Raw genomic sequence first — 23,010 nt, forward strand, 5'->3', positions numbered from 1 at the left:
TCATAAGGATAACACAGGAATGAAAGATGAATTAGGATTGGAAAATGCTCAAAAAAAATGGTCTTTCTTTAATGTCAACCATGTATGAATGTACCCATTTCTTGTTTACTCCTCTCACTCCTCATTCCATCCTCTTATTTCTTACTCACGTTCCTCGTCAACATAGCATTAAACCACTTTTGAATTTTCTTTTCCATAGTTGATTCTAACAGAAAGAGGAGAAGAAAAAAAAAGTGAAAACGAAAAAGACAGGAAGATATGTTAGAGTCTAAGGATGATAGCTATTAGATTCAAAGTATTAACATAAATGGTAACATTTTGCAAAAAAATATTACAAATATAACAAAATATGTTAGAGTCTAAAAGTCTATCAACAACTTTGATATATTTGCAATTTTTAAAAGTGTTATTATACATTTCATAATTATCTCTAAAATTGCTACATGAACACTATTATATGTGTGATGTCGATCGATCGGTGAGTCTAAAATCTCATTGTACCTACTCTTATAGAATAAATAGTCAAATTTTGCATGTGTCAAAACTGATACTGATGACACCCATTTGGTTGGTTTTAGTAAACCAGAACGAATTTTGGGCCCACCCATGTTTGAGAGTTAGGTTGTATATAATTGAGTTGAATTGGATTAATGATATTTGTTGCATTTATTTATGACCTAAATTGTTTTTGTATTAGTTATCTTTGTTTACTTAACCTTTTACATAACTATTAATTATCCATTATGCTTATAATATACATATAGCCACGTGTCACCTTTCCTCACATCCAACTTCTATGTCATATCTTGACTATGTAATCCACGTCATGGTTATCAAATTGTTTATAAATAGAGACATTTAGTGAGTTTTGAAGAATACACATATCGGTGAAATGTCCAAAGAAACGAAAGAAAGTGGACTTTGTGGAGATTTTAGTTTGAGATTTTCTAATTTCTAACATTTCTTTAATTTTTATTTTCTTTCTTTATTTTATTTAGATTTTTTTTTAAAAAAAGTAAATTTTATAAAATAATTAACAGTTATAACAAATTCTATGCTGATAGTCGTTGATATGCTATATTAGTAGAATCCAAAAATTTACTAACTTATGTATATTTTATTTTATTTTATTATTTTTAAAAATGTTTCATTTATTTTAATATTATATATTTTCAATTTTTGTATTTTGGCTATGCCTTATTTTTACACAAGAAACTATTGCTTAAATGAAACTACCATATATATTTGCTTTCATATGAATTTTAGAAGCAAAAGTAGTATTTGATATTTCATATTATGTTGAAAAAATAAGAATAGGTTTTCAATAATTTAGTTGACGAAGACCCCACCAAAATGATATTTTTCAAAAATACTATTAACCGTCAAAATATCAATGTGTGGACTATATAATATATCTTTCAATAATTCAATTAATGATTGTCCTATCTAATTACGACGAATTACAAAGGTTACGTAAATGACATGACTACTTCCTTCTATCAATTTTTCTTGGACCTCAAGAATAAACATATATATAATATATAGACTTTCTTTTTTGTTTTTGAAAAAATCTAAATTTGTATCTATTTCAACAAGTATAGAACAATAATATTCTTGGACTTCAAGTAAACTATTTTTGTGACTTATTACGTGGAATTGATTTAAGAAAAAAAATACTTTTGTTTCCATTTTTTAAATTAAATATTTTAAAATATATTCCAAACACACTTTTAATAATAATCATTGCTGAAAAAAAATGTACCTAAGCTCTCTATAATTTATTATTGATTGAAAGCATGGTGTTGAAGGTTTGAACCTACATTTTAAGTATCTAAAAACATATTTTTTCTTTTTGTTTTTTTCTATAGTATTAACAAATAAAAGAAAAGTAATGAACATCATTTAAACTTCAGAGACAAAATATAAAATATATATCAGTAGTAGGTTCAGATTGGCTTCTAAATCAACTTAGTACATTCAAAAAGTCATAAAATTATTATAATTTAAGTAGTCAAATCATTGTTCGAATTTAGTGATGATTTAATTTAAGATTTTATAAATATCTGGAAATAAAAAATGTCTAGAAAATATGCATGATGTATGAAAATAAAAAAAAAAATGATTATGTTTGGTTGTCGTGAAAAGTGCTATGGAAATTTTATAAAAAAAAATGTGTTCTGTATTTTATTGTTAAAAGTTGAGTAATTAAGTAATTAATAATTAAAATTAACCAAAAATCAAAGTAATTGTCCAATTAATATATTTTAATGAAAGTGTTACTAATTAATAAATTGTGGATGAAAATGTTATTAACTTTTCCTAAGAGTAATTAATGTCTGTTATTTTTGTTGTTGTTGGACATAAATAAATGATATTTTATCTAAATTGTTTGATTCCTTAAAAAAAAAACCTGACAAATTGTATGCAATAATAAAGTATTAAATCATCCAAATTTAATTTTCAATAATTTGATTCTAAAGTTTATGTCACTGAATTTTCAAATTCAATCAGTTAGGGTAATTATTTTCTACGCATGGTAGCCGTTTTTCCTTTTTAAAAAACTCTTAATTTTTATTATATATATATAGTGATAAAAATTGCAAAGATTTTGGAGTTATAAATAGAAGAATAGAAACGTTAGAGAACTCTATACCCAATCTTATTGTTTCTTCAATTATTGAGATTTCAAAGATGTGGTATGCTCCCGATACAATAATAAGTATTGTTTTAGTGTTATTATTATTATTGGGATGGAAATTAGCTGATTGGATTTGGTTCCGCCCCAAGAAATTAGAGAAGCTTTTAAGACAGCAAGGATTCGCCGGAAATTCTTACCGGATTCTCCACGGCGACTTGAAGGAGAGAGCCGCCATGAGAGAAGAAGCAATGTCCAAGCCCATGAACTTCTCCAACCATATTGCTCCACGTGTCATTCCCTCTATCTATCATACCATCCAACGTTATGGTAACACTTTTATTCCCTATTTTTCCTTCTCATATATCCTTTTCTTCTTCTTCTTCAAATAAGATTTCAAAGAAATAAATTAAAATTAGGGTTTCATTTGGTATTGAAGAGCTGTGTTTTATATGATTACATTTCTATTTACTGTTTGAAAATTAATTTATTACTTCTATCCATTTTCAATCAATGTTTTACAAAAGTAATGCAAATTTTTAAAGACTAAAACTGCTCTAGTCTTTTCCTTTTCAGAATTTACTTATTTTTACTTCACAAAAATGAAAACCATGGTATGCAATTGGGAGGCTTAATTTAATTTCTATCTTAAAAGAATGTAAAAAAAAAACAATTTGTATGCTCTCATGGAAGTAACATATATACTATGTATTTGCTGAAAATATTGAGTCACTAGTTAGTTTATCGATTTATTTAGGAAAGAAATCTTATTAAATTGTAACACTAAATTCTAAAATAGAGATTAAATAATTACAAATTTTAAAGAATAGTAACTAAATTTTTCTATAGTAAAGATCAGGGACTATGGATTAAATCGTGATAAAATAAAGTATAAAAACTAAATTGCTATATTATTGTATAAGAACTAAGTTATGTACTGGGATTTTAATATATTCAGCAGCCAACCTATATTTACATACATAGTTTAACAGAATAAAATATAGATAGGATAGAAAAATAGAAAATTTATTGTAATGGGAAGAAGTATTGTTCAAAATAGTAACATGTATCGCTTTAGTAAAATGGTGCCTAAAATGGATTATCATCAACTCCCAATATGTTGATTTTAAACTGTGCAGGCAAGAATTCATTTATGTGGCTTGGTCCCATACCAAGAGTGCACATAATGGACCCTGAACAACTCAAAACTGTGTTCTCATTCTACAATGATTTCCAAAAGCCAACTATGAATCCCTTTACCAAGTTGCTTGTACAAGGAATTGTAAATCTTGATGGAGAAAAATGGGTCAAACACAGAAAGATAATCAACCCTGCATTTCATTTAGAAAAGCTCAAGGTATCTATAGCTTTTTCTAAAAGTGAAAGAGATGACTATTTCAGTTTTTTTTTTCTTTCAAAATACACTTTTATTATTATCTATAGTTCCTAAGAAACAAGAAATGCAATAAGAAAACGAAAAAAAGTTATCAAACGAAGTACCTAATTCTAAGTTCTCACACATACCTTTACATTGGCTCGTAGGATATGGTACCAGCATTCTATCACAGTTGTAACGAGATGGTTAGCAAGTGGGAAAGCATGGTCTCTAAAGAGGGATCTTGTGAGTTAGATGTAATGCCTTATCTAAAAAATATGGCTTCTGATGTGATTTCTCGGACTGCATTTGGGAGCAGCTATGAGAAAGGAAAAAAGATCTTCAAGCTTCAAACTGAACTAACTAATTTTGTGATTCAAACTACCTTAGGGATATATATTCCTGGATGGAGGTAAAAACACTATTTATATCCAACATGATTGTATATACATCTATTGTGAAATAATTCATGTCATGATTATTATTTTTTGTGCAGATTTCTACCCACAAAGTTAAACAGAAAAATGAAAGAGATAAGCAAAGAGATAACAACTTTGATATTGGGTATTATGGATGAAAGAGAAAAGTCTATGAAAGCAGGTGAAGCAATACAAACTGATCTATTAAGCATTCTCATGGAATCCAATATGAATGAAATTAAACAACATGGAAACAAAAAAGACATTGGAATGAGCATAGAAGATGTTATTGAAGAATGCAAGCTTTTCTATATTGCTGGCCAAGAAACTACAGCAACATTACTAGTCTGGACGATGATATTGTTGAGTTCATACTCAGAATGGCAAGAGCGTGCAAGAGCAGAAGTCTTTGAGATCTTTGGTAACAAGCAACCAAATTATGATGGTTTAAATAGACTAAAAGTTGTAAGTGTGATATCATTCTCCAACGTTTACTCTCTATTAATCTTTTTTTTTTCATTTTGATTTCATCTCATATGTGAAATTTAAATGCCCATCTTCTAGTATAAAACAATCACATGAGCAAGTTTTGGAGGTATGAGTGAATATTCTTGGAATGTTTTCTAACTAAATCTCAATCAAGCTTATTGTCTTTAGAAGTTGAAGAGTATAAAGGCTACGTGATAATTAAACTTGACATCTAAGAAGCACAAACATTTTAATTTAACTAGGGTGTTTGTGTGTCAGACACTTAAGACACTCTAATAGGTTTCAAACACCTTGTTAGTATAATAGATTTATGTTAGAAAACTAGTTGTACAGTGTCAAACAAGTCCAACATTTATTTATATGCAACCAATGATGATTGGTATACTAAATAATTTATAAGCATATAAATGAAGGACTTCTTTGACCTTGAAGTTTTTTTCTTGTATAAAACTGGATTAAACATGTCCTTATAATGCCCATGTCCTCATTTATAACAGTGGCCACTATGTGGTCTCGTGTCGTGTCATATTCATATATTGTATTTGTATATGTGTTTCTTAGCAAGATAAGTTGTAAAAGAGTGACACATTGGCATGTGACTTTTGAGAATAATGTGTCCTAAAAAGGTATGTACATGACAAGTGGCTTTTGCAATGGTGCAGGTAACTATGATCTTCAATGAGGTCCTCAGGTTATACCCACCAGGGAGTCTGTTTGTTCGCATTGTTAGGAAAGAAACAAGACTTGGAAATTTGACTTTACCAGGAGGAGTAATGTTAGGCTTACCAATTGTTCTTATCCAACGTGACCCTGAGTTATGGGGAGAAGATGCACATGAATTCAATCCAGAGAGATTTTCTGGAGGAGTTTCTAAAGCAACAAAAAATCCAAGTGCTTTTATACCATTTGGATGGGGTCCTAGAATATGCATAGGACAAACCTTTGCTATGATTGAAGCAAAAATGGCATTATCAATGATTCTACAACGTTTCTCATTTGAGCTTTCGCCATCGTACACACACTCTCCCATTGCCAGTTTAACAACACAACCTCAACATGGAGCTCATATCATACTACACAAACTCTAGCTACCCTCTTAAAATATATATTATTAGCTTGCAAATTATAAAAAGGCTAGGAAAGTACTCTGCTGCTTTGTCTATGTATAATTTCAAATCCTTTGTGAAAAAGATACCTACACAAGGAATTGATATCCTTTCAACTAGACACCTTTTCACTGCTACCCAGCACCTAAATAATAAACAGTTTTCAGGCTTGGGATGTGATTAATGCTTGTTATTGCACCATTTTCTACTAATATTCACAAACTTTTCACCATTTGAAAGGAAACTCAATATCCCTAGTCAAATTTATGCACTACAACTTTTGAAAACTAACCTTTCTTTCTCATTAGTCCCCCTCAACAGCATTCTACCATAAAATATTCCATACATAAAACAAAATGATCAAAATGAGATGATGAGACTGTAAACACCAATTGTAATACCCAAACACAGAAATTCAAGAAGAGAAGTCTGTAATTCTTGGAAACATCTAACTAAAATAACATTATTAGTTCAGACTATAGTTTTGTTTGATTAGAGTTCATACAAAAGTACATAAATAAAAATGGTCAAAATCTAAATGGTTGCGTTGCATATATAAATGACAACACAACATGACATAGAGGTAACTAAGATTTGTAAATGAGATAATTCTTAGACCAATGGATCAAGTCGTGCAAAATGAAACAAAACTTAACCAACTATTTTACCTAAACTGATTGGGATTTATGGGGTGAGGGGCACATGAGTTTACCAAAAAAAATTAGATAAAAGTTTAGTGATAATAATCACTAATACTTCTAACTATAAATATTTAAAAATGGAGTGATTGATAATTAAAATTAACCAAAAAATTAGAAAAGGTAACTGAATAATAAATTACAAACTCTAAATAGAAAATTTTGAGACCAATCACAAATTGTCACATCATTTACTAAATTAATGATGAAAAATACAAATATTTAAATTTGAAACTAATTAAAAAATTGACAGGTGTCCTAAATTAAAATTGAAAACATAAATGAGTCAATTCTAATGATGTCACATGTTTTCATTATGACCGTTGGATCAAGTTAATTATTTTGGTTCAATTAAATATTATGTACTTGAGCTAAGTTCAAATGAGCCCAAAAGTAAGCTTAATTTAGCTCGAATACTAAATATGACCCATATCCATATTCATGTGGTTAAGTCCATAGGTCTAGTCCATAGACCAACTAGACTCAACCCATAAAGTTCATCAAAGAACTCTATAAAAAGAGGAGTTCTCCTCATTTGTAAGAAGTTGATCACCCTTGAAGATTGAAGCTATTTTGAAGATACAAGATATCTTCCAAGACTCCAACTTCAACAAGCTCTCTTCCAATACTCCAAAGAATTTACCCAAGAGCTAGAAGACTCCCTAGCTTCTGAAGTCGACCGACCTCGAAGATTAAAGCTCATTTGAAGATACAAGATCTCTCTTCCAACACTCCAACTTCCCTCGAAGATTAAAGCTCCTTTGAGTTTTCTTCTAAGACTCCAACTTCTCCAACTTCAAGAACATCACGTGCTTTGCTTCCTCCAAATCAAGCGTAGACGTTCAATCGAGAGAGAATCAAATGATCAAATTCTAGCAATCGAACCACATCGCATCAAATCAACAAAACTATAACATCAACTTAAGTTCAACTCCACAAATCAAATTTCTTCAAAAATCTTGTGCGAACAAATTGGCATGTCCAGTAAGACCTCTCTATTTCTCATCTCTCTCTCGCATCAAATCAACACAAGCACAACATCAACTCAAGTTCAACTCCACGAATCAAATTTCTTCGAAAATCTCGTGCGAACAAATCTACATACCTAAACCCATGGACTCAACCACATGGATTTTGGTCATATTTAGCATTTGGGCTCAAGTAATCTTATTTTTGGGCTCAATTGAACTTAGCCCAAGTAAACAATATTTAATTGAATCAAAACAATTAACTTAATCTAACGGTTAGGATGAAAACATGTGACATCATCATAATTGGCCAATTTATGTTTTCAATTTTAATTTGGGACGCATGTCAATTTTTTTAATCAGTCTCAAATTCAATTATTTCTACTTTTCATCGTTAATTTAGTAAATGATGTGACAATTTGCGATTGGTCTAAAAATTTCCTATTCAACCGCTGAAAATGGAACGAAGCATGAGCTTTCCACACCGATGACCAATGCCCATTGCCCGTTCTTCTTTTTACCAAATAGGCCATTAATAATAAAAATATCTTTTTAACTTTTCTCATAAGATAAAGAAAAGTGAACAAATTAAAAAAAACACACAACAATCAAAATTAAACTGGAATTTCTTCTATGATGGATAAATCTTCAAACCAAATTGTTTGTGTGTTTAATCTTTAAACACATTAAATTAAGTAAGCTCATGTACAACAAAATTAAAGACACTCCTAACAAAGGAAGTAGTCTAATGCAATACAACGAGAATGAATCTCACTATAATAATATCCTTAGACACAACGAGGAATGATGAATAAAATTTTGTAGTTTTACAACGATGATTGATGACATATTTGTTAAAAGTATATGCATCTACAAAAGAGAAAACACAACGTCCAAGAGACGAATACAAATTTTGTCCAACTTTCACTTCTGTGTTCGAAATATTATTTTAATTTTCAATTTTATGTTAAGTTAGTCTCTCATATATCTCTCCTTCCAAAAAAACAAAAGTAATTTATATATTTTGGAAGTTTAAACCAATTTCCATCTATGGGAATTGAAATTAAACAGTATGCCGGCACACATTCATTTTTCTTTCTTTTCAATAAAAACAAAAATGATGGTGAGGATTACAATGCAACATAACAACTCTTTTTAGTTCAACAACATACCAATTATTGTTTCACTTCAATCTATTCTTTTTCTTTTTGACAACACATCAATTGTTTTTTACAACATTACGAAAGTATCATTCAAATATAAATTACTGATCAATTCTTACTTTATATATATATATATATATATTATATAGAAAAAAAGAGTCAAGTATTATTTTCTATGGCACAAATGTTTTTCTTTTTAAATAATTCTTTATTTTTATAATCATTAAATTGTATATATATATATATATATTATTGTGATAAGAATTGCATAGATTGTGGGGTTGTAAATGGAGAAGAGAGAAGAGAAGTAAGAGAACTGAAAACCCCAAAGTTCAGTTAATTGAGATTTACAAAGATGTCGTATGTTGTAGATACGATTTCAAATCGCATAGTAATGATAATCAGTTTCGTTTTATTGTTAGTATTATTAATATTGGGATGGAAAATAGTTGATTGGATTTGGTTCCGCCCGAAGAAACTAGAGAAGCTTTTAAGACGGCAAGGATTCACCGGAAATTCATACCGGATTCTCCACGGCGACTTGAAGGAGAGTGCCGCCATGAGAAAGGAAGCAATGTCCAAGCCCATGAACTTCTCCAATCATATTGCTCCACGTGTCATTCCCTCTGTCTATCATACCATCCAAATTTATGGTAAACACTTTATCCCCAACATTTCCTTCTCATCCTTTTCTTCTTCTTCAAATAAGATTTAAAGAAATAAATAAAAATTAGGGTTTGATTTATTTTATTACATTTTTGTTTTGTGTTTGAAAATTAATTTTATAAACTTTTATTATTTCATCTCTATTTTCAATCAATCCTTTACAAAACCATGTAAATTTTTAAACACTAAAACTACCCTACTTTTTTTCCTTCTTAGAATAATTTACTTATTTTTACTTGAGAAAAATTAAAACGTGTAAGCAAATGGAAGGCTTAATTTAATTTAATTTAATTTAATTTAATTTTGTTTTTTTAAAAGAAAATTAAAACAATAAAACACATATTCCAAGTAACAATTTGAATATTTGGAAAGATATAATTTCAATTTTATAACAATTTAGTCATAATTGAAATCTATCTTCAACTTTTATTATTTTATGAGGTATAATATACTATGTATTTGGTAAAAATACCTTGTCACTTATTAGTTTTTCGGCTTATTAATGAAAGAAATTTTATTCAATTGTAACACTAAATTCTAGTATAGAATTTAAATAATTACAAATTTTATAGGATAATAACTAAATTTTTATATAGGAACTAAATTGCTATATTGTTGTAATAGCTCCAAGAAGTAAAAGTATATATATCAATGGTCCTCGAAGTTATGTTTACTGAATTTCTACACAAATTAGGATTCTAATATATTCAGCAGTCAACCTAATATATACATAGTTTAACAGATTAAAATAGAGATCATTGGATAAAAAAATTGAAAAATTATTTTAAAGGGTAGAAGTGTTCAAAATATTTTACATCTATCACTTCAGTAAAACTATGCCTAAAATGGATTATCAAGTCCCAATATATATGTTGATTTTGAACTGTGCAGGCAAGAATTCATTTATGTGGCTTGGTCCCATGCCAAGAGTGCACATAATGGACCCTGAACAAATCAAAACTGTGTTCTCATTCATCAATGATTTTCAAAAGCCAACTATGAATCCCCTTACCAGGTTGCTCGTACAAGGAATTGCAAATCTTGAAGGAGAAAAATGGGCCAAACACAGAAAGATAATCAACCCTGCATTTCATTTAGAAAAGCTTAAGGTATCTATATCTTTTTGTAAGAGTGAGAGAGATTACTATTTCTACTTCTTCTCTTCGGGTTTGATAACCATTTTGGTTTTTTTTTTCAAAATACATTTTTATTATTATCTCTACTTCCTAAGAAACAAGAAATATAATAGAAAGCGAAAAAAGTTATCAAACGAAGCACAAAATTTCAAGTTCTCACGCATACGTTTACGTTGGCTTGTAGGATATGGTACCAGCATTCTATCACAGTTGTAACGAGATGGTTAGCAAGTGGGAAAGTATGGTCTCTAGAGAGGGATCATGTGAGTTAGATGTAATGCCTTGTCTTAAAAATATGGCTTCTGATGTGATTTCTCGAACTGCATTTGGGAGTAGCTATGAGAAAGGAAAAAAGATCTTCAAGCTTCAAACTGAACTAGGTAATTTGGTGATTCAAGCTAGCTTAGGGATATATATTCCAGGATGGAGGTAAAAACACTATCCATCTACAACATGATTATATATACATCTATTGTGAAAGAATTCATATCATGATTAATATTTTTTGTGCAGTTTTCTACCCACAAAGTCGAACAGGAAAATGAAAGAAATAAGTAAAGAGATAACAACTTTGATATTGGGTATTATGAATGAAAGGGAAAAGTCTATGAATGCAGGCGAAGCAATACAAACTGATCTGTTAAGCATTCTCATGGAATCCAATATGAATGAAATTAAACAACATGGAAACAATAAGGACATTGGAATGAGCATAGAAGAAGTTATTGAAGAATGCAAGCTTTTCTATATTGCTGGCCAAGAAACTACAGCAACGTTACTAGTCTGGACGATGGTATTGTTGAGTTCGTACTCAGAATGGCAAGAGCGTGCAAGAGCAGAAGTCTTTGAGATCTTTGGTAACAAGAAACCAAATTATGATGGTTTAAATAGACTAAAAGTTGTAAGTGTGATAACTTTCTCCAACATTTACTCTCTATTAATCTATTTTTCTTATTAATCTATTTTTCTCATTTTGATTTCATCTCATATGTGAAATTTAAATGCCCATCTTCTAATATAAAACAATCACATAAGCAAATCTTGGAGGTATGAGTAAATATTCATGAAATGTCTTCTAACTAAATCTCAATCAAGCTTATTGCCTCTAGATATCATGGAAGTTGAAAAAAAGATAAAGGCTACATGATAAACTTGACATCTAAAAAGCACAAACATTTTAATTTGACTTAAGGTAGACATGTGTAAAATTCTATTCAACGTGTCTTCATAATGTTCATTATATAACAGTGACCCCTCTATTCATATATTGTATTTGTATCTATGTTTCTTAGCAAGACAAGTTGTAAGAGAGTGCATGACACATTGACATGTGACTTTTGGGAATGTGTCCTAAAATTATATGTACATGACAAGTGGCTTTTGCAATGGTGCAGGTAACTATGATCTTCAATGAAGTCCTCAGGTTATATCCACCAGTGAGTATATTTGGTCGCATTGTTAGGAAAGAAACAAAACTTGGAAATTTAACTTTACCAAAAGGAGTAATGTTAGGCTTACCAATTGTTCTTATCCAACGTGACCCTGAATTATGGGGAGAAGATGCACATGAATTCAACCCAGAGAGATTTTCTGAAGGAGTTTCTAAAGCAACAAAAAATCCATGTGCTTTTATACCATTTGGATGGGGCCCTAGGATATGCATAGGACTAAACTTCACCATGATTGAAGCAAAAATGACATTGTCAATGATTCTACAACGCTTCTCATTTGAGCTTTCCCCATCATATACACACAGTCCTAGTGCAAGTTTAACAACACAGCCTCAACATGGAGCTCACATCATACTACACAAACTGTAATAATTACCTTCTTAAACTATGTATTAGCTTGCACAATTATCATAATTAAGACTAGGAATGTTCTCTGCTTTGCTTATAACTTCTAATATATCATTTGAGAAAATTTTAGTTACACATGTTCTTTATATTTTCCTTTCAACTAAATTTTCTTTTTCATTACTCACTGGCTCGTAAATAAACAGTTTTCAAGTTAATGGCATCTACATTTTTTTCAACTTGGGATGATTAATCCTTATAATTGTACCATTTTTTGTTTAATGTGAAGGAAAAATCTCATCAGTCATAAATAATAAGTTCGTTATTCAAAATAGTGAAATTCACGCATTGAAAACTAACTTTTTTTTTTCTCAACGTCATTTTTTCAAATGGTTTGTATGCAATGAATTTCTCAGCAGCATTCTATCTAACCTTCAACCATAAAAATATACAACACAACAAAGGTTCAAAATGAGATTTTGAAACTCTACCCACCAAATGTAATACTCATTGCATATGAAACTCTACCCACCAATTCAAGAAGAGGCTGTAATTCTTGGAAACAACATGCAACTACAACTACATTATATTTGGTAAGAGCAAACAAGAATAGAGATCATGGAAGTCTTTGTAACTAGTGGCACTTACTCTAGTTTCTAACGTTTTAATCTATTCAAGTCCACGTACTTAATTTGGCTGATTTTCATAAAGATAACACACATAAATGGAAGATAAATTAGGATTTGAAAATGCTCAAAAAAGTATATTCTTTAACGTTTTAAAAGTGATTATATACTTCAATACTATCCCTAAAATTGCTACAAACCTAAATAAATAATATTCACCACACCACAATTATGATAGGATTAAACTCATGGTCTATGAAATAAATATGTTGAAAGTGGGTTAAGGAACACAATTAGGTACGACTTATTAATAATTCTATTAAGTTTCTGTTTTCCTTTCTTTGAATTTATGCTAATGGTTTGATTCTATGTTACTGGAGCATGAAGTTTGATAAACAAAATGATTAAGTATTGAATAGGTACACTGTGGAAACAAAAACAAAAATAAGAAACCATCAAAATGACACAATTTAAGGAAACATAAACCCAACAAATAACCAACCCAGAAAATTAGTACATTTCAATAGATCAAATGCTAAAAGTAGCTTTATACTACTCTAACCTTCTTCAAATGCTATCAAGAAAAGAACATAAGGGACAAAACAACTTCTTCTTTGATGCCCTAAACATAAGTTCTCTACAAATAAAAATAAATTTACATTACATTATATCAATAGAGAAAGAAAACCTCCCAATCAACAAAAAAGAAAAAAAAAAACAATCAAAACGTATAAATAAAAATCTCTACATCTCATGAGCTTAAGAAAAAGTATCAAGTAAATTATAAGCAGAAAGTTAGAATGAAATCAATACCAATCCAGCCCTAAACAACATCCCTGCAAAAGTTGAATGAAAGAGATTTTTGCTTAATACTTATTATATTTTCTTGTTTCCAAATATGTTTAGTCAAAACTCAGAAATCACCATGATTTTTCTAGTAATTAGAGGGAGTTTCTCAAAACAAAGCTAGAAAAAGCAACAACTTCCATGGAAATTTGAAAGGGAGCATTGGATTGGAAGAGATATTCTATTATCTAGTGAAAGCATAGGAATCAAGATATTCTACACACATATATGATGTTGTTATTGTGGATAGTATAAATGGGTGTAAAAGGAGTATAACTCTCAAACTTAATTCTTTGATTATCACGATTCCATCTCTGTTTGGTCTCTGGATCTCATCGTCGGCTAACTCATCACCTTCAGCCATGGGTTCTTCATCCAAATTTGTTTCTTTTCACGCTGAATTTTATATTTTATATTTGGTTCTTCAGCCATGGGTTCTTCATACATCCTGTGGATTAGCACGCCCTCACTTACTGTGTTCATATATTATTTCTGATCTTGTTTCTATTAGGAAGTTAGTTGTGGACTTTTGAAACTTTGTTTGGGCAGTTGTGTGTGGCTAAATTTCTTAGATGGAGAAACATGAAGTTGCTCGTCTCATCAGCACCATTCTTGATGGAACAAATTATATTATTTGGACCCACCAAATGAGGAGTTTTTTGATAGGTCGAAAGTTATGGAGTTTCTTGCCCATCAAGGTACTCTAATTCAACGCTCATGTCCTCACACATCTCAGCAAAATAGAAGAGTTGAACGCAAACATCGTCACATTCTTGACTCTGTTCGCGCTCAGCTTCTATCTGCTGCTTATCCAAAAAAATTCTGGGGCGAGGTTGCCCTCACCTCTGTCTATATCTTTAATCGTCTTTCTTCAAAAGTCACTCACAATGTTTCCCCATTTGAACGACTATACGGTACTTCCCCCTCTTACTTCAATCTCAAGATTTTTTGTTGTGCATGTTTCGTATTATTACATCCTCATGAACATACCAAACTTGAACCACGTGCACGTCTATGTTGCTTCTTGGGTTATGGTACTGAACATAAAGGATTTCGTTGTTGGGACCTCATCTCTCAACGATTACGTATATCTCGTCACGTTACCTTTTGGGAACATCCTCTGTTTTCTAGTCTCTCTTCATTCCATGAATTTCTTTCAAGTCCTCACCCATTCTTCATCGATCCTTCTATTGACCTCTTTCCCACACTTGACTCGCCGTCTGACACTACATCACATTGTGGGTAAAATGAAAGCATTTGAAGTTAATATACTGTACAAATACAAATAATAGAAATAATGGTTGAGATTCACCGGTGAGATCAGCGATGCAAGGGGTGTTGGGTGGTGGCGTCGGCTGAAGGAGAGAAATAGGAGGATTTCTGGCGTGTTGTTCCCGACGTGCGTGAGAGAGGGAGAGAGATGGTTAGCGGAGGGGAGGAAAAATCGAGAATGAGGGGTGACGCGTGGATCTTCCATAAAGAAGAAGAAAAAAAGAAGAAGAGAAGAAGAAGAAGAAGATGAGGAGGTAGGGGAAGGGAAAAATCTTATTTTAATAAACTTTTGATTTAAAATGAATTTTATTTTAATAAATTAAATAAATTATTTTTTGTATCTTTTATGACACCAAATAACTGTCACGAAAAGTGAAATACGAAAAACTTCGTCTTTTCCCCCTAAAAACTCGAATTTTTAGCTTTCATGACAGTTTTTTTTTTCTCCTTTCAATTTGGGATGTATACAACTGTCATAGTAGGTAGTTTTTCTTGTAGTGGTTGTATATATATAATTGAGTTGAATTGGATTAATGATATTTGTTGCATTTATTTATGAACTAAAAAAATTGTATTGGGTATTTTTGTTTGCTTAACTATTTATGTAACTATTCATTATCCATTATGCTTAATACCCGTATAGTCATGTGTCACACTCCTTCAAAACACATGACATGTAATTTACTCCATACTTACCAAATTGTTTATAGATAGTGGTATTTGGTAAATTTTGAAGAATACACGTATCCGTGAAATGTCCAAAGAAACAGAATGTAGAATTTGTGGAGATTTTGAGATTTTCTAATTTCTAAGATTTCTTTAATTTTTATTTATTTAGTTCATTTATTTATTTTAATATTATATTTTCTCAATTTTTGTGTTCCAGTTGTTTCTTATTTAAATACAACAAAAATAGATATATTAGAATTGAAATTGCTTAAATAAAACTATAATATGTATTTGCTTTAATATGAATTTTAGAAGTAAAAGTATTATTTGATATTTGATGTTGTTAAAAAAATAAGATTAGGTTTTCAATTTAGTTGTCGAAAATCATACCAATATGAGCTTAGTTCAACTGGCACATGCATCTTCTTGTGGACAAGAGGTCCCGAATTCAAATCCTCATCCCAGCATTTATTATAATACATTTGTAAAAAAGAAAATGATATCTTTCAATAATTCAATTAATGATTGTCCTATGTAATTTTGACGAATTCAAAAGGTTACGTAAATGTAATTTTATTTTAAATTAATGATTGTCCTATATAATTAATGATTGTCCTATATTAGAGTTATGTGTAATATACATATAGCCATGTGTCATTGAAGAAGTTGAGAGTCCCACATATGAAAAACTAAGGAGACTCATATTCTATATAACATAGATATGTTAGATTCATATTCCATATAACATAGATGAGTTACTTCTTTTAAGTGACTACGTAATCTACCGTTATTTTGTAAGTTTTGAAGAATACAGATATGGGTGAAATGTAAAAAAAGAAAATGGAAGAATTTCCTAATTCAAAGTTTTCTTTTAATTTTTATTTTCTTTCTTTATTATTATTTATTTATTTATTTATTTTAATATTTTATTTTTTCAACTTTCCTATTTATTGCGCCTTATTTTTACCCCAAGAAACTATTGCTTAAATAAAACTACCATATATATTTGCTTTAATATGAATTTTAGAAGGAAAAGTAGTATTTGATATTTCATATTATGTTAAAATACTATAACTATCCAAATATTAATGGGGTGGACAATAATAATATATCTTTCAATAGTTCAATTAATCATTGTAATTATGACAAATTAAAAAGTTTACGTAAAAGATAATGAATACTTTAATGACAAATTAAAAAGTTTACGTAAATGATAATGAACACTTAAATGACAAATTAAAAAGTCTACTTAAACGATAATGAACACTTCAATCAATTTTTCTTCCACCTCAACAATAAATATATATATTTCAACTCACCAATATCTTACTGTTAATTTTGCATATGCTCATTTTAAATAGTTGTAAAAAATTTATTTGTTTTTCTTTTAAACTGACTTAATTTCTAAATTAGATATTTTAGAATGTATTCCATACACATTTGTAATAATAATCATTTTGAAAGAAGTTGTACTTAGGCTATATAACTTTAAAGTAAGGTGTTAAAAGATTAATACATGTTTTTCTTTTCTTTTTGTTTTTTATAGTTTAACAAATAAAATAAAAGTAACGAAGATCATTTCAACTTAAACAAACAAAATATATATCAATAATTGTTTAGTTAGGTTGAGATTTGGCTTTTAAATCAACTAATTAGTATATTAGAAAAGCAATAAAATTATTATAATTTAAGTTCATATTTAGGAGATGATTTAACTTAAGGTTTTATAAATATATGAGAATAAAAAATGTGTTTGTATTTAATTTATGACATTAAGAATCAAATATAGATTATTTGATAAATAAATAATAAATATGAATCTAATATATTGATAAAAGTTGAGTAATTAAGAACCACTAATAGTTTTAACTATAATTATTCAAAAATCAAATAATTAATAATCAAAATTAACCAAATATCAAATGTCCAAAAAACAAAGTAATTATCCAATTAATATATTTTAATGAAAGTGATACTAAATAATAAATTATGCATGAAAATGTTATCAAATTTTCCTAAGAGTTAAGTAATGTGGATGTTGTTTTTTTCTTTCTTTTTTTTTTTTTTTGTATGATAATATCATCATCTTTGACATAAATAAATGATATTTTATTTAAATTCTGTGAGATCACTTTGACAAATTGTATGCAATAATAAAGTATTAAATCACTCAAATTTAATTTTCATTAATTAATTTTAAATAGTTAATTTATTATTTTAAATTAATATTCTTAAACAGTATAACTTTATATATTATATTCATAGAAAAGAATAACTTTATGAAACAAATTTATAACAATAACATAAATAATAGAAGATGTAAGAAAATAAATATGTTTAAAAGATAAACATAATAATATGTCCCCGAATACAAACTATATAATATAATAATCTACTCTATCTTTGTTCGTCTTCTAAATTAGAAAAAATATATATATATTTCTAAATAAGAAGAAAATGTTAGTAAGACAATTAAAAAGTTAATTCAAATAGATGAAAATGGGACGAAACATAAGATCTAATAATAGAACTTTAAACAAATTAATTTCGATATATTGTGATTGAAATTAAATAGTGTTGTATTTTCAATAAAACAAAAATGAGGGTGAGGATTACAATCTAACATTTCAACTTGCTTTTTGAGTGAGAGAGATTCAAATTAATCTATAACTTTGCAATCTTAAAATATGTGTTAAAGTCACTGCAATAACATTAATATTAAAGTGACATATAAATAGGATTAAATGAGTAAAGAAAAGACTTTTAAATTGAGAAGAAAAAAAAAAAAAGATGAACACACGAATTAAGTCGAGAAAATTTTTTTCTTAAATTGTATTCTCATTTTTTTAAAAAAAAATTCTCAAACATGTCATGTGATCTTTCGAGAAATCTTAAACCATTTAAAATTATTGATTTATTCTTTAGTTTTATATATATATATATATATAAAGTAAAGTATTATTTGATCCTAAAGTTTGATTTAAATCATATTTATGTCACTGAATTTTCAAATTGAATAAGTTTACCAAAGTTTGGTGTTCATACCACTGTTAGGGTAATCTCATTTTCTATGGCACACATTTTTTCTTCTTAAAAAAATCTTTATTTTTATAATCATTAAATTTAAAAGGAAAAAATCAATATATACTTTTATTGTTTTTCTATATGTATATATATGTATTGTGATAACAATTGGAAAGACTGTGGAGTTATAAAGAGAGGAGAGAAACTTAAGAGAACTCAATACCCAATTTGATTGTTATTGAGATTTAGAAAGATGTGGTATGTTCCCCATATGATTTCAACTCCCATAGTGATCATAACAAGTTTGGTTTTATTGTTATTATTATTCTTGGGATGGAAATTAGCTGATTGGATTTGGTTCGGGCCGAGGAGATTAGAGCAGCTTTTAAGACGGCAAGGGTTCACCGGAAATTCATACAAGATTCTTCACGGCGACATGAAGGAGAGTGCTGCCATGAGAAAGGAAGCACTGTCCAAGCCCATGAAATTCTCCAATCATATTGCTCCACGAGTCATTCCATCTGTCTATCATACCATCCAACGTTATGGTAACACTTTATCCCCTACTTTTCCTTCTCATCCTTTTCTTCTTCTTCTTCTTTATCTTTTTCTTCAAAGAAATAAATAGAAATCAGGGTTTGATTTGGTATTGAAGGGCTGTGTTTTATATGATTAGATAATTTCTATTTATTGTTTGAAAATTAATTTTATAAACATTTATTTCATCTCTGTATGTTGTTCTATTATCAACTATCTGTTTTCAAAAACAATGCAAATTTTTAAAGATTTTACCATAAATACTGGTGTTATTGGGAGGCTTAATTTTATTTTATTTTTCTTAAAGAAAAAAAAACACTTTTGATTCTTATACTACTTTGGTTTTGCTTGTAACGATTTACTTTCAATTGTCTAATAATTTAATTCATCTAATATGTCCATATTTATTATTTTATGTCTTAGATATACTGTGTATTTGGTAAAGATATTGAGTTTATCGATTTTTTTTTATGAAAGAAATCCTATTAGATTGTAACACTAAATTCTGCACATAATTTAAACAATAATAACTAGATTTTTATACAAGGATGATACACAATGGACTATCGCAACAAATAAAAGCTTAAGGGGGCTAAAAATATATATATCAAGGATCCTAAAAGTTATGATCAGCAGCCAAATCGCGGCAAAAATGGATATTTACATCTATCACTTTAGTAAAACGGTGCCTAAAATGGCTCCCAATATGTTGATTTTGAACTGTGCAGGCAAGAATTCAATGATGTGGCTTGGTCCCTTGCCAAGAGTGCACATAATGGACCCTGAACAACTCAAAACTGTGTTCTCATTCTTCAATGATTTCCAAAGGCCAACTACGGATCCCTTTATCAGGCTTCTTATACATGGACTTGTAAGTCTTGAAGGAGAAAAATGGGTTAAACACAGAAAGATAATCAACCCTGCATTTCATTTAGAAAAGCTCAAGGTATCTATCTCTTTTTGAAGAGTGAAAGAGAATACGATTTCTGCTTCTTGTGTTTTTTTTTCTTCAAAATACATTTTTATTATTATCTCTAGTTCCTAAAAAATAAGAAATATAATAGAAAACGAAAAACATATAATTTCAAGTCCTCATACATACCTTTACCTTGGCTTACAGGCCATGGTACCAGCATTCTACCACAGTTGTAATGAAATGGTTAGCAAGTGGGAAAGCATGGTCTCTAGAGAGGGATCTTGTGAGTTAGATGTAATGCCTTATCTACAAAATATGGCTGCCGATGTGATTTCTCGAACTGCTTTTGGGAGTAGCTATGAGAGAGGAAAAAAGATCTTCAAGCTACAAACTGAACTAACCAATTTGGTGATTCAAGCTAGCTTAGAGACATATATTCCAGGATGGAGGTAGAAACACTATCCATCTTACCACATAATTATATACATCTATTGTGAAAAATTTCATATCATGATTTAATATTTTGTGCAGATTTCTACCCACAAAATCAAACAGGAAAATAAAAGAGACGAATAGAGAGATAACAACTTTAGTATTGGGCATTATAAATGAAAAGGAAAAGTCTATGAAAGCAGGTGAAGAAATACAAACTGATCTGTTAAGCATTCTCATGGAATCCAATATGAATGAAATTAAACATGGAAGAAACAGTAAGGACGTTGGGATGAGCATACAGGCTGTTATTGAAGAATGCAGGCTTTTCTATATTGCTGGCCAAGAAACTACAGCAACATTACTAATTTGGACGATGGTATTGTTGAGTTCATACTCAGACTGGCAAGAACGAGCAAGAGCAGAGGTCTTTGAGATCTTTGGTAACAAGAAACCAGATTACGATGGTTTAAATAGACTAAAAGTTGTAAGTGTGATAACATTTCCAACATTTACTCTCTATTAATATATTTTTCTCATTTTTATTTCATCTTCTAATATAAAACAATCACATGAGCATGTATTATACGTGTCCTTATCATGCCCATATGTCCAAGATTATATAACAGTTATGTGCCACTATATAGGTGTTTTGTCGTGTCATATTCATATAGTGTATTTGTATCTACGTTAGCAAGGCAAGTTGTGCGACTTTTGGGAATGTGTTATAAAACGGTATGTATTAGCTAGTACATGACAATAGACTTTTCCAATGATGCAGGTAACTATGATTTTCAACGAGGTCCTCAGGTTATACCCACCAGTGAGTATGTTAGGTCGCACTACTAGGAAAGAAACAAAACTTGGAAATATGACTTTACCAGGAGGAATAATGCTGAGCTTACCAATTATTCTTATCCAACGTGACCCAGAGTTATGGGGAGAAGATGCACATGAATTCAATCCAGAGAGATTTTCTGAAGGAGTTTTTAAAGCAACAAAAAATCCAGGTGCTTTTATGCCATTTGGATGGGGTCCTAGAATATGCATAGGACAAAATTTTGCCATGATTGAAGCAAAAATGGCATTATCAATGATCCTACAACACTTCTCATTTGAGCTTTCGCCATCATACACACACACTCCCTTTGCCGCCTTAACAACACAACCTCAACATGGAGCTCATATCATACTACACAAACTCTAGTGCCTCTTAACCTATTTATTATTAGCTTGCACATTATCAGAAGGCTAGGAAAGCACTGTGCTTTGTCTGGTATAATTTCAAATCCTTTGAGAAAAAGATACCTACTACAAAAGGAATTGATATCCTTTCAACTAGACACCCTTTTCATTGCCACCCAGCTCCTAAATAATAAACAGTTTCAGGCTTGGGATGTGATTAATGCTTGTTATTGCACCATTTTCTACTAATGTTCACAAACTTTTCACCATCCGAAAAGATACTCAATAACAATAGTCAAGTTTATGCACTACAATTTTTTAAAACTAACCTTTCATTCTCATTGTCATTTTCTCAAACAAGTTATCTGTAACAATGAGTTCCTCAGCAGCATTCTCGTAGACTTCAACCATAAAAGTAATCCAGAACATATATGAATACTTGACACGATTTAGTTGAGATTACGTTTTGGTTGAAAAAATCTACCTTTAAAAAATAGATTACAAAAAGCCATATATTAGGTTAAAGCAGATTGGGACAAAAAGTGGAGGATAGTGCTTTTGAAAAAACAAGAAAGAGAAGCAGAAGCCAAAACAATGCACAAGTATTAGTTGATTTATTAGATAACGGGGAGATAAAAACTACTTTGAAATACAAGGGTGTTAATTACTTGCTACTTGCAAATACATAAATGACAACTTAGGGGATTTAGTTTAGAATCCGTACATGAAACAATGTGAAGGAATTATGAGAATACAACTGTTCAATTATGTCAAAAGAAAAAATACACTCCCAAACTAAGTTTTCATATTCTAATTCAACATTTCTTATATTTTACAAGTTAGATTGGAGATTTACATAAACATTTCGTATCCTAAATCAAACCATTCAATTCACAAATATATCAAAAACATCTTCATCCTTTACTTGAAGATAAAAGTTTCGTGAAGCTATCAAAAACTAGCACCCAAAACGCCTATCTCAAATTCCTGAAAAATGTTGATAAAAAATAGGGGACGACCACATTAACCAAGTTCATCCAGAAAATACCTAT

At 29.7% G+C, this 23,010-nt stretch overlaps 3 protein-coding genes and 1 long non-coding RNA gene across 5 annotated transcripts; 3 read left to right on the top strand and 1 right to left on the bottom strand.

Annotated features, from left to right (window-relative positions):
* Positions 1–2,592: 2,592 nt before the first annotated feature.
* LOC101222756 (cytochrome P450 CYP72A219) lies at positions 2,593–6,256 on the top strand. Of its 2 annotated transcripts, XM_011655714.2 has the most exons (5): positions 2,593–2,965; positions 3,775–3,992; positions 4,178–4,422; positions 4,507–4,894; positions 5,581–6,256. In XM_011655714.2, the coding sequence occupies exons 1-5, from the start codon at positions 2,692–2,694 to the stop codon at positions 6,004–6,006; spliced, it is 1,551 nt and encodes a 516-aa protein (XP_011654016.1). In that variant the 5' UTR covers positions 2,593–2,691; the 3' UTR covers positions 6,007–6,256. The 2 variants fall into 2 exon arrangements, with proteins under 2 accessions (XP_011654016.1, XP_031740084.1); XM_031884224.1 differs by lacking the exon at positions 3,775–3,992 and having other exon boundaries at positions 2,827–2,965.
* Positions 6,257–9,107: 2,851 nt separating this feature from the next.
* Positions 9,108–12,589, top strand: LOC101204497 (cytochrome P450 CYP72A219). The gene is made up of 5 exons (XM_031884222.1): positions 9,108–9,506; positions 10,411–10,628; positions 10,840–11,084; positions 11,169–11,556; positions 12,050–12,589. The coding sequence occupies exons 1-5, from the start codon at positions 9,209–9,211 to the stop codon at positions 12,473–12,475; spliced, it is 1,575 nt and encodes a 524-aa protein (XP_031740082.1). The 5' UTR covers positions 9,108–9,208; the 3' UTR covers positions 12,476–12,589.
* A 1,333-nt stretch (positions 12,590–13,922) lies between these two features.
* LOC105435285 lies at positions 13,923–15,672 on the bottom strand. The gene is made up of 2 exons (XR_969320.2): positions 15,236–15,672; positions 13,923–15,149 (listed from the first exon to the last, which is right to left on the bottom strand). It is a non-coding gene; the product is annotated as an uncharacterized LOC105435285 (long non-coding RNA).
* A 3,368-nt stretch (positions 15,673–19,040) lies between these two features.
* LOC101222815 (cytochrome P450 CYP72A219) lies at positions 19,041–22,282 on the top strand. The gene is made up of 5 exons (XM_004145958.3): positions 19,041–19,436; positions 20,154–20,371; positions 20,546–20,790; positions 20,873–21,260; positions 21,555–22,282. Exons 1-5 carry the CDS (start codon positions 19,142–19,144, stop codon positions 21,978–21,980), a joined length of 1,572 nt encoding a protein of 523 aa, XP_004146006.2. The 5' UTR covers positions 19,041–19,141; the 3' UTR covers positions 21,981–22,282.
* The last annotated feature ends 728 nt before the right edge of the window (positions 22,283–23,010 follow it).

Source organism: Cucumis sativus, chromosome 4 (genome assembly GCF_000004075.3).
Source record: "Cucumis sativus cultivar 9930 chromosome 4, Cucumber_9930_V3, whole genome shotgun sequence".
In the NCBI taxonomy this organism is placed as follows: Eukaryota; Viridiplantae; Streptophyta; class Magnoliopsida; order Cucurbitales; family Cucurbitaceae; genus Cucumis; species Cucumis sativus.

Excerpts from the sequence above, each read along its gene's own strand:
- LOC101222756 (XM_011655714.2), top strand. The coding sequence starts at position 2,692 with ATGTGGTATGCTCCCGATACAATAATAAGTATTGTTTTAGTGTTATTA. Across the intron at positions 2,966-3,774 it reads TCATACCATCCAACGTTATG|GCAAGAATTCATTTATGTGG; the intron begins GTAACACTTTTA and ends TAAACTGTGCAG. Across the intron at positions 4,423-4,506 it reads ATATATATTCCTGGATGGAG|ATTTCTACCCACAAAGTTAA; the intron begins GTAAAAACACTA and ends TTTTTTGTGCAG.
- LOC101204497 (XM_031884222.1), top strand. The coding sequence starts at position 9,209 with ATGTCGTATGTTGTAGATACGATTTCAAATCGCATAGTAATGATAATC. Across the intron at positions 10,629-10,839 it reads TTCATTTAGAAAAGCTTAAG|GATATGGTACCAGCATTCTA; the intron begins GTATCTATATCT and ends GTTGGCTTGTAG. Across the intron at positions 11,557-12,049 it reads GTTTAAATAGACTAAAAGTT|GTAACTATGATCTTCAATGA; the intron begins GTAAGTGTGATA and ends GCAATGGTGCAG.
- LOC101222815 (XM_004145958.3), top strand. The coding sequence starts at position 19,142 with ATGTGGTATGTTCCCCATATGATTTCAACTCCCATAGTGATCATAACA. Across the intron at positions 19,437-20,153 it reads TCATACCATCCAACGTTATG|GCAAGAATTCAATGATGTGG; the intron begins GTAACACTTTAT and ends TGAACTGTGCAG. Across the intron at positions 20,791-20,872 it reads ACATATATTCCAGGATGGAG|ATTTCTACCCACAAAATCAA; the intron begins GTAGAAACACTA and ends TATTTTGTGCAG.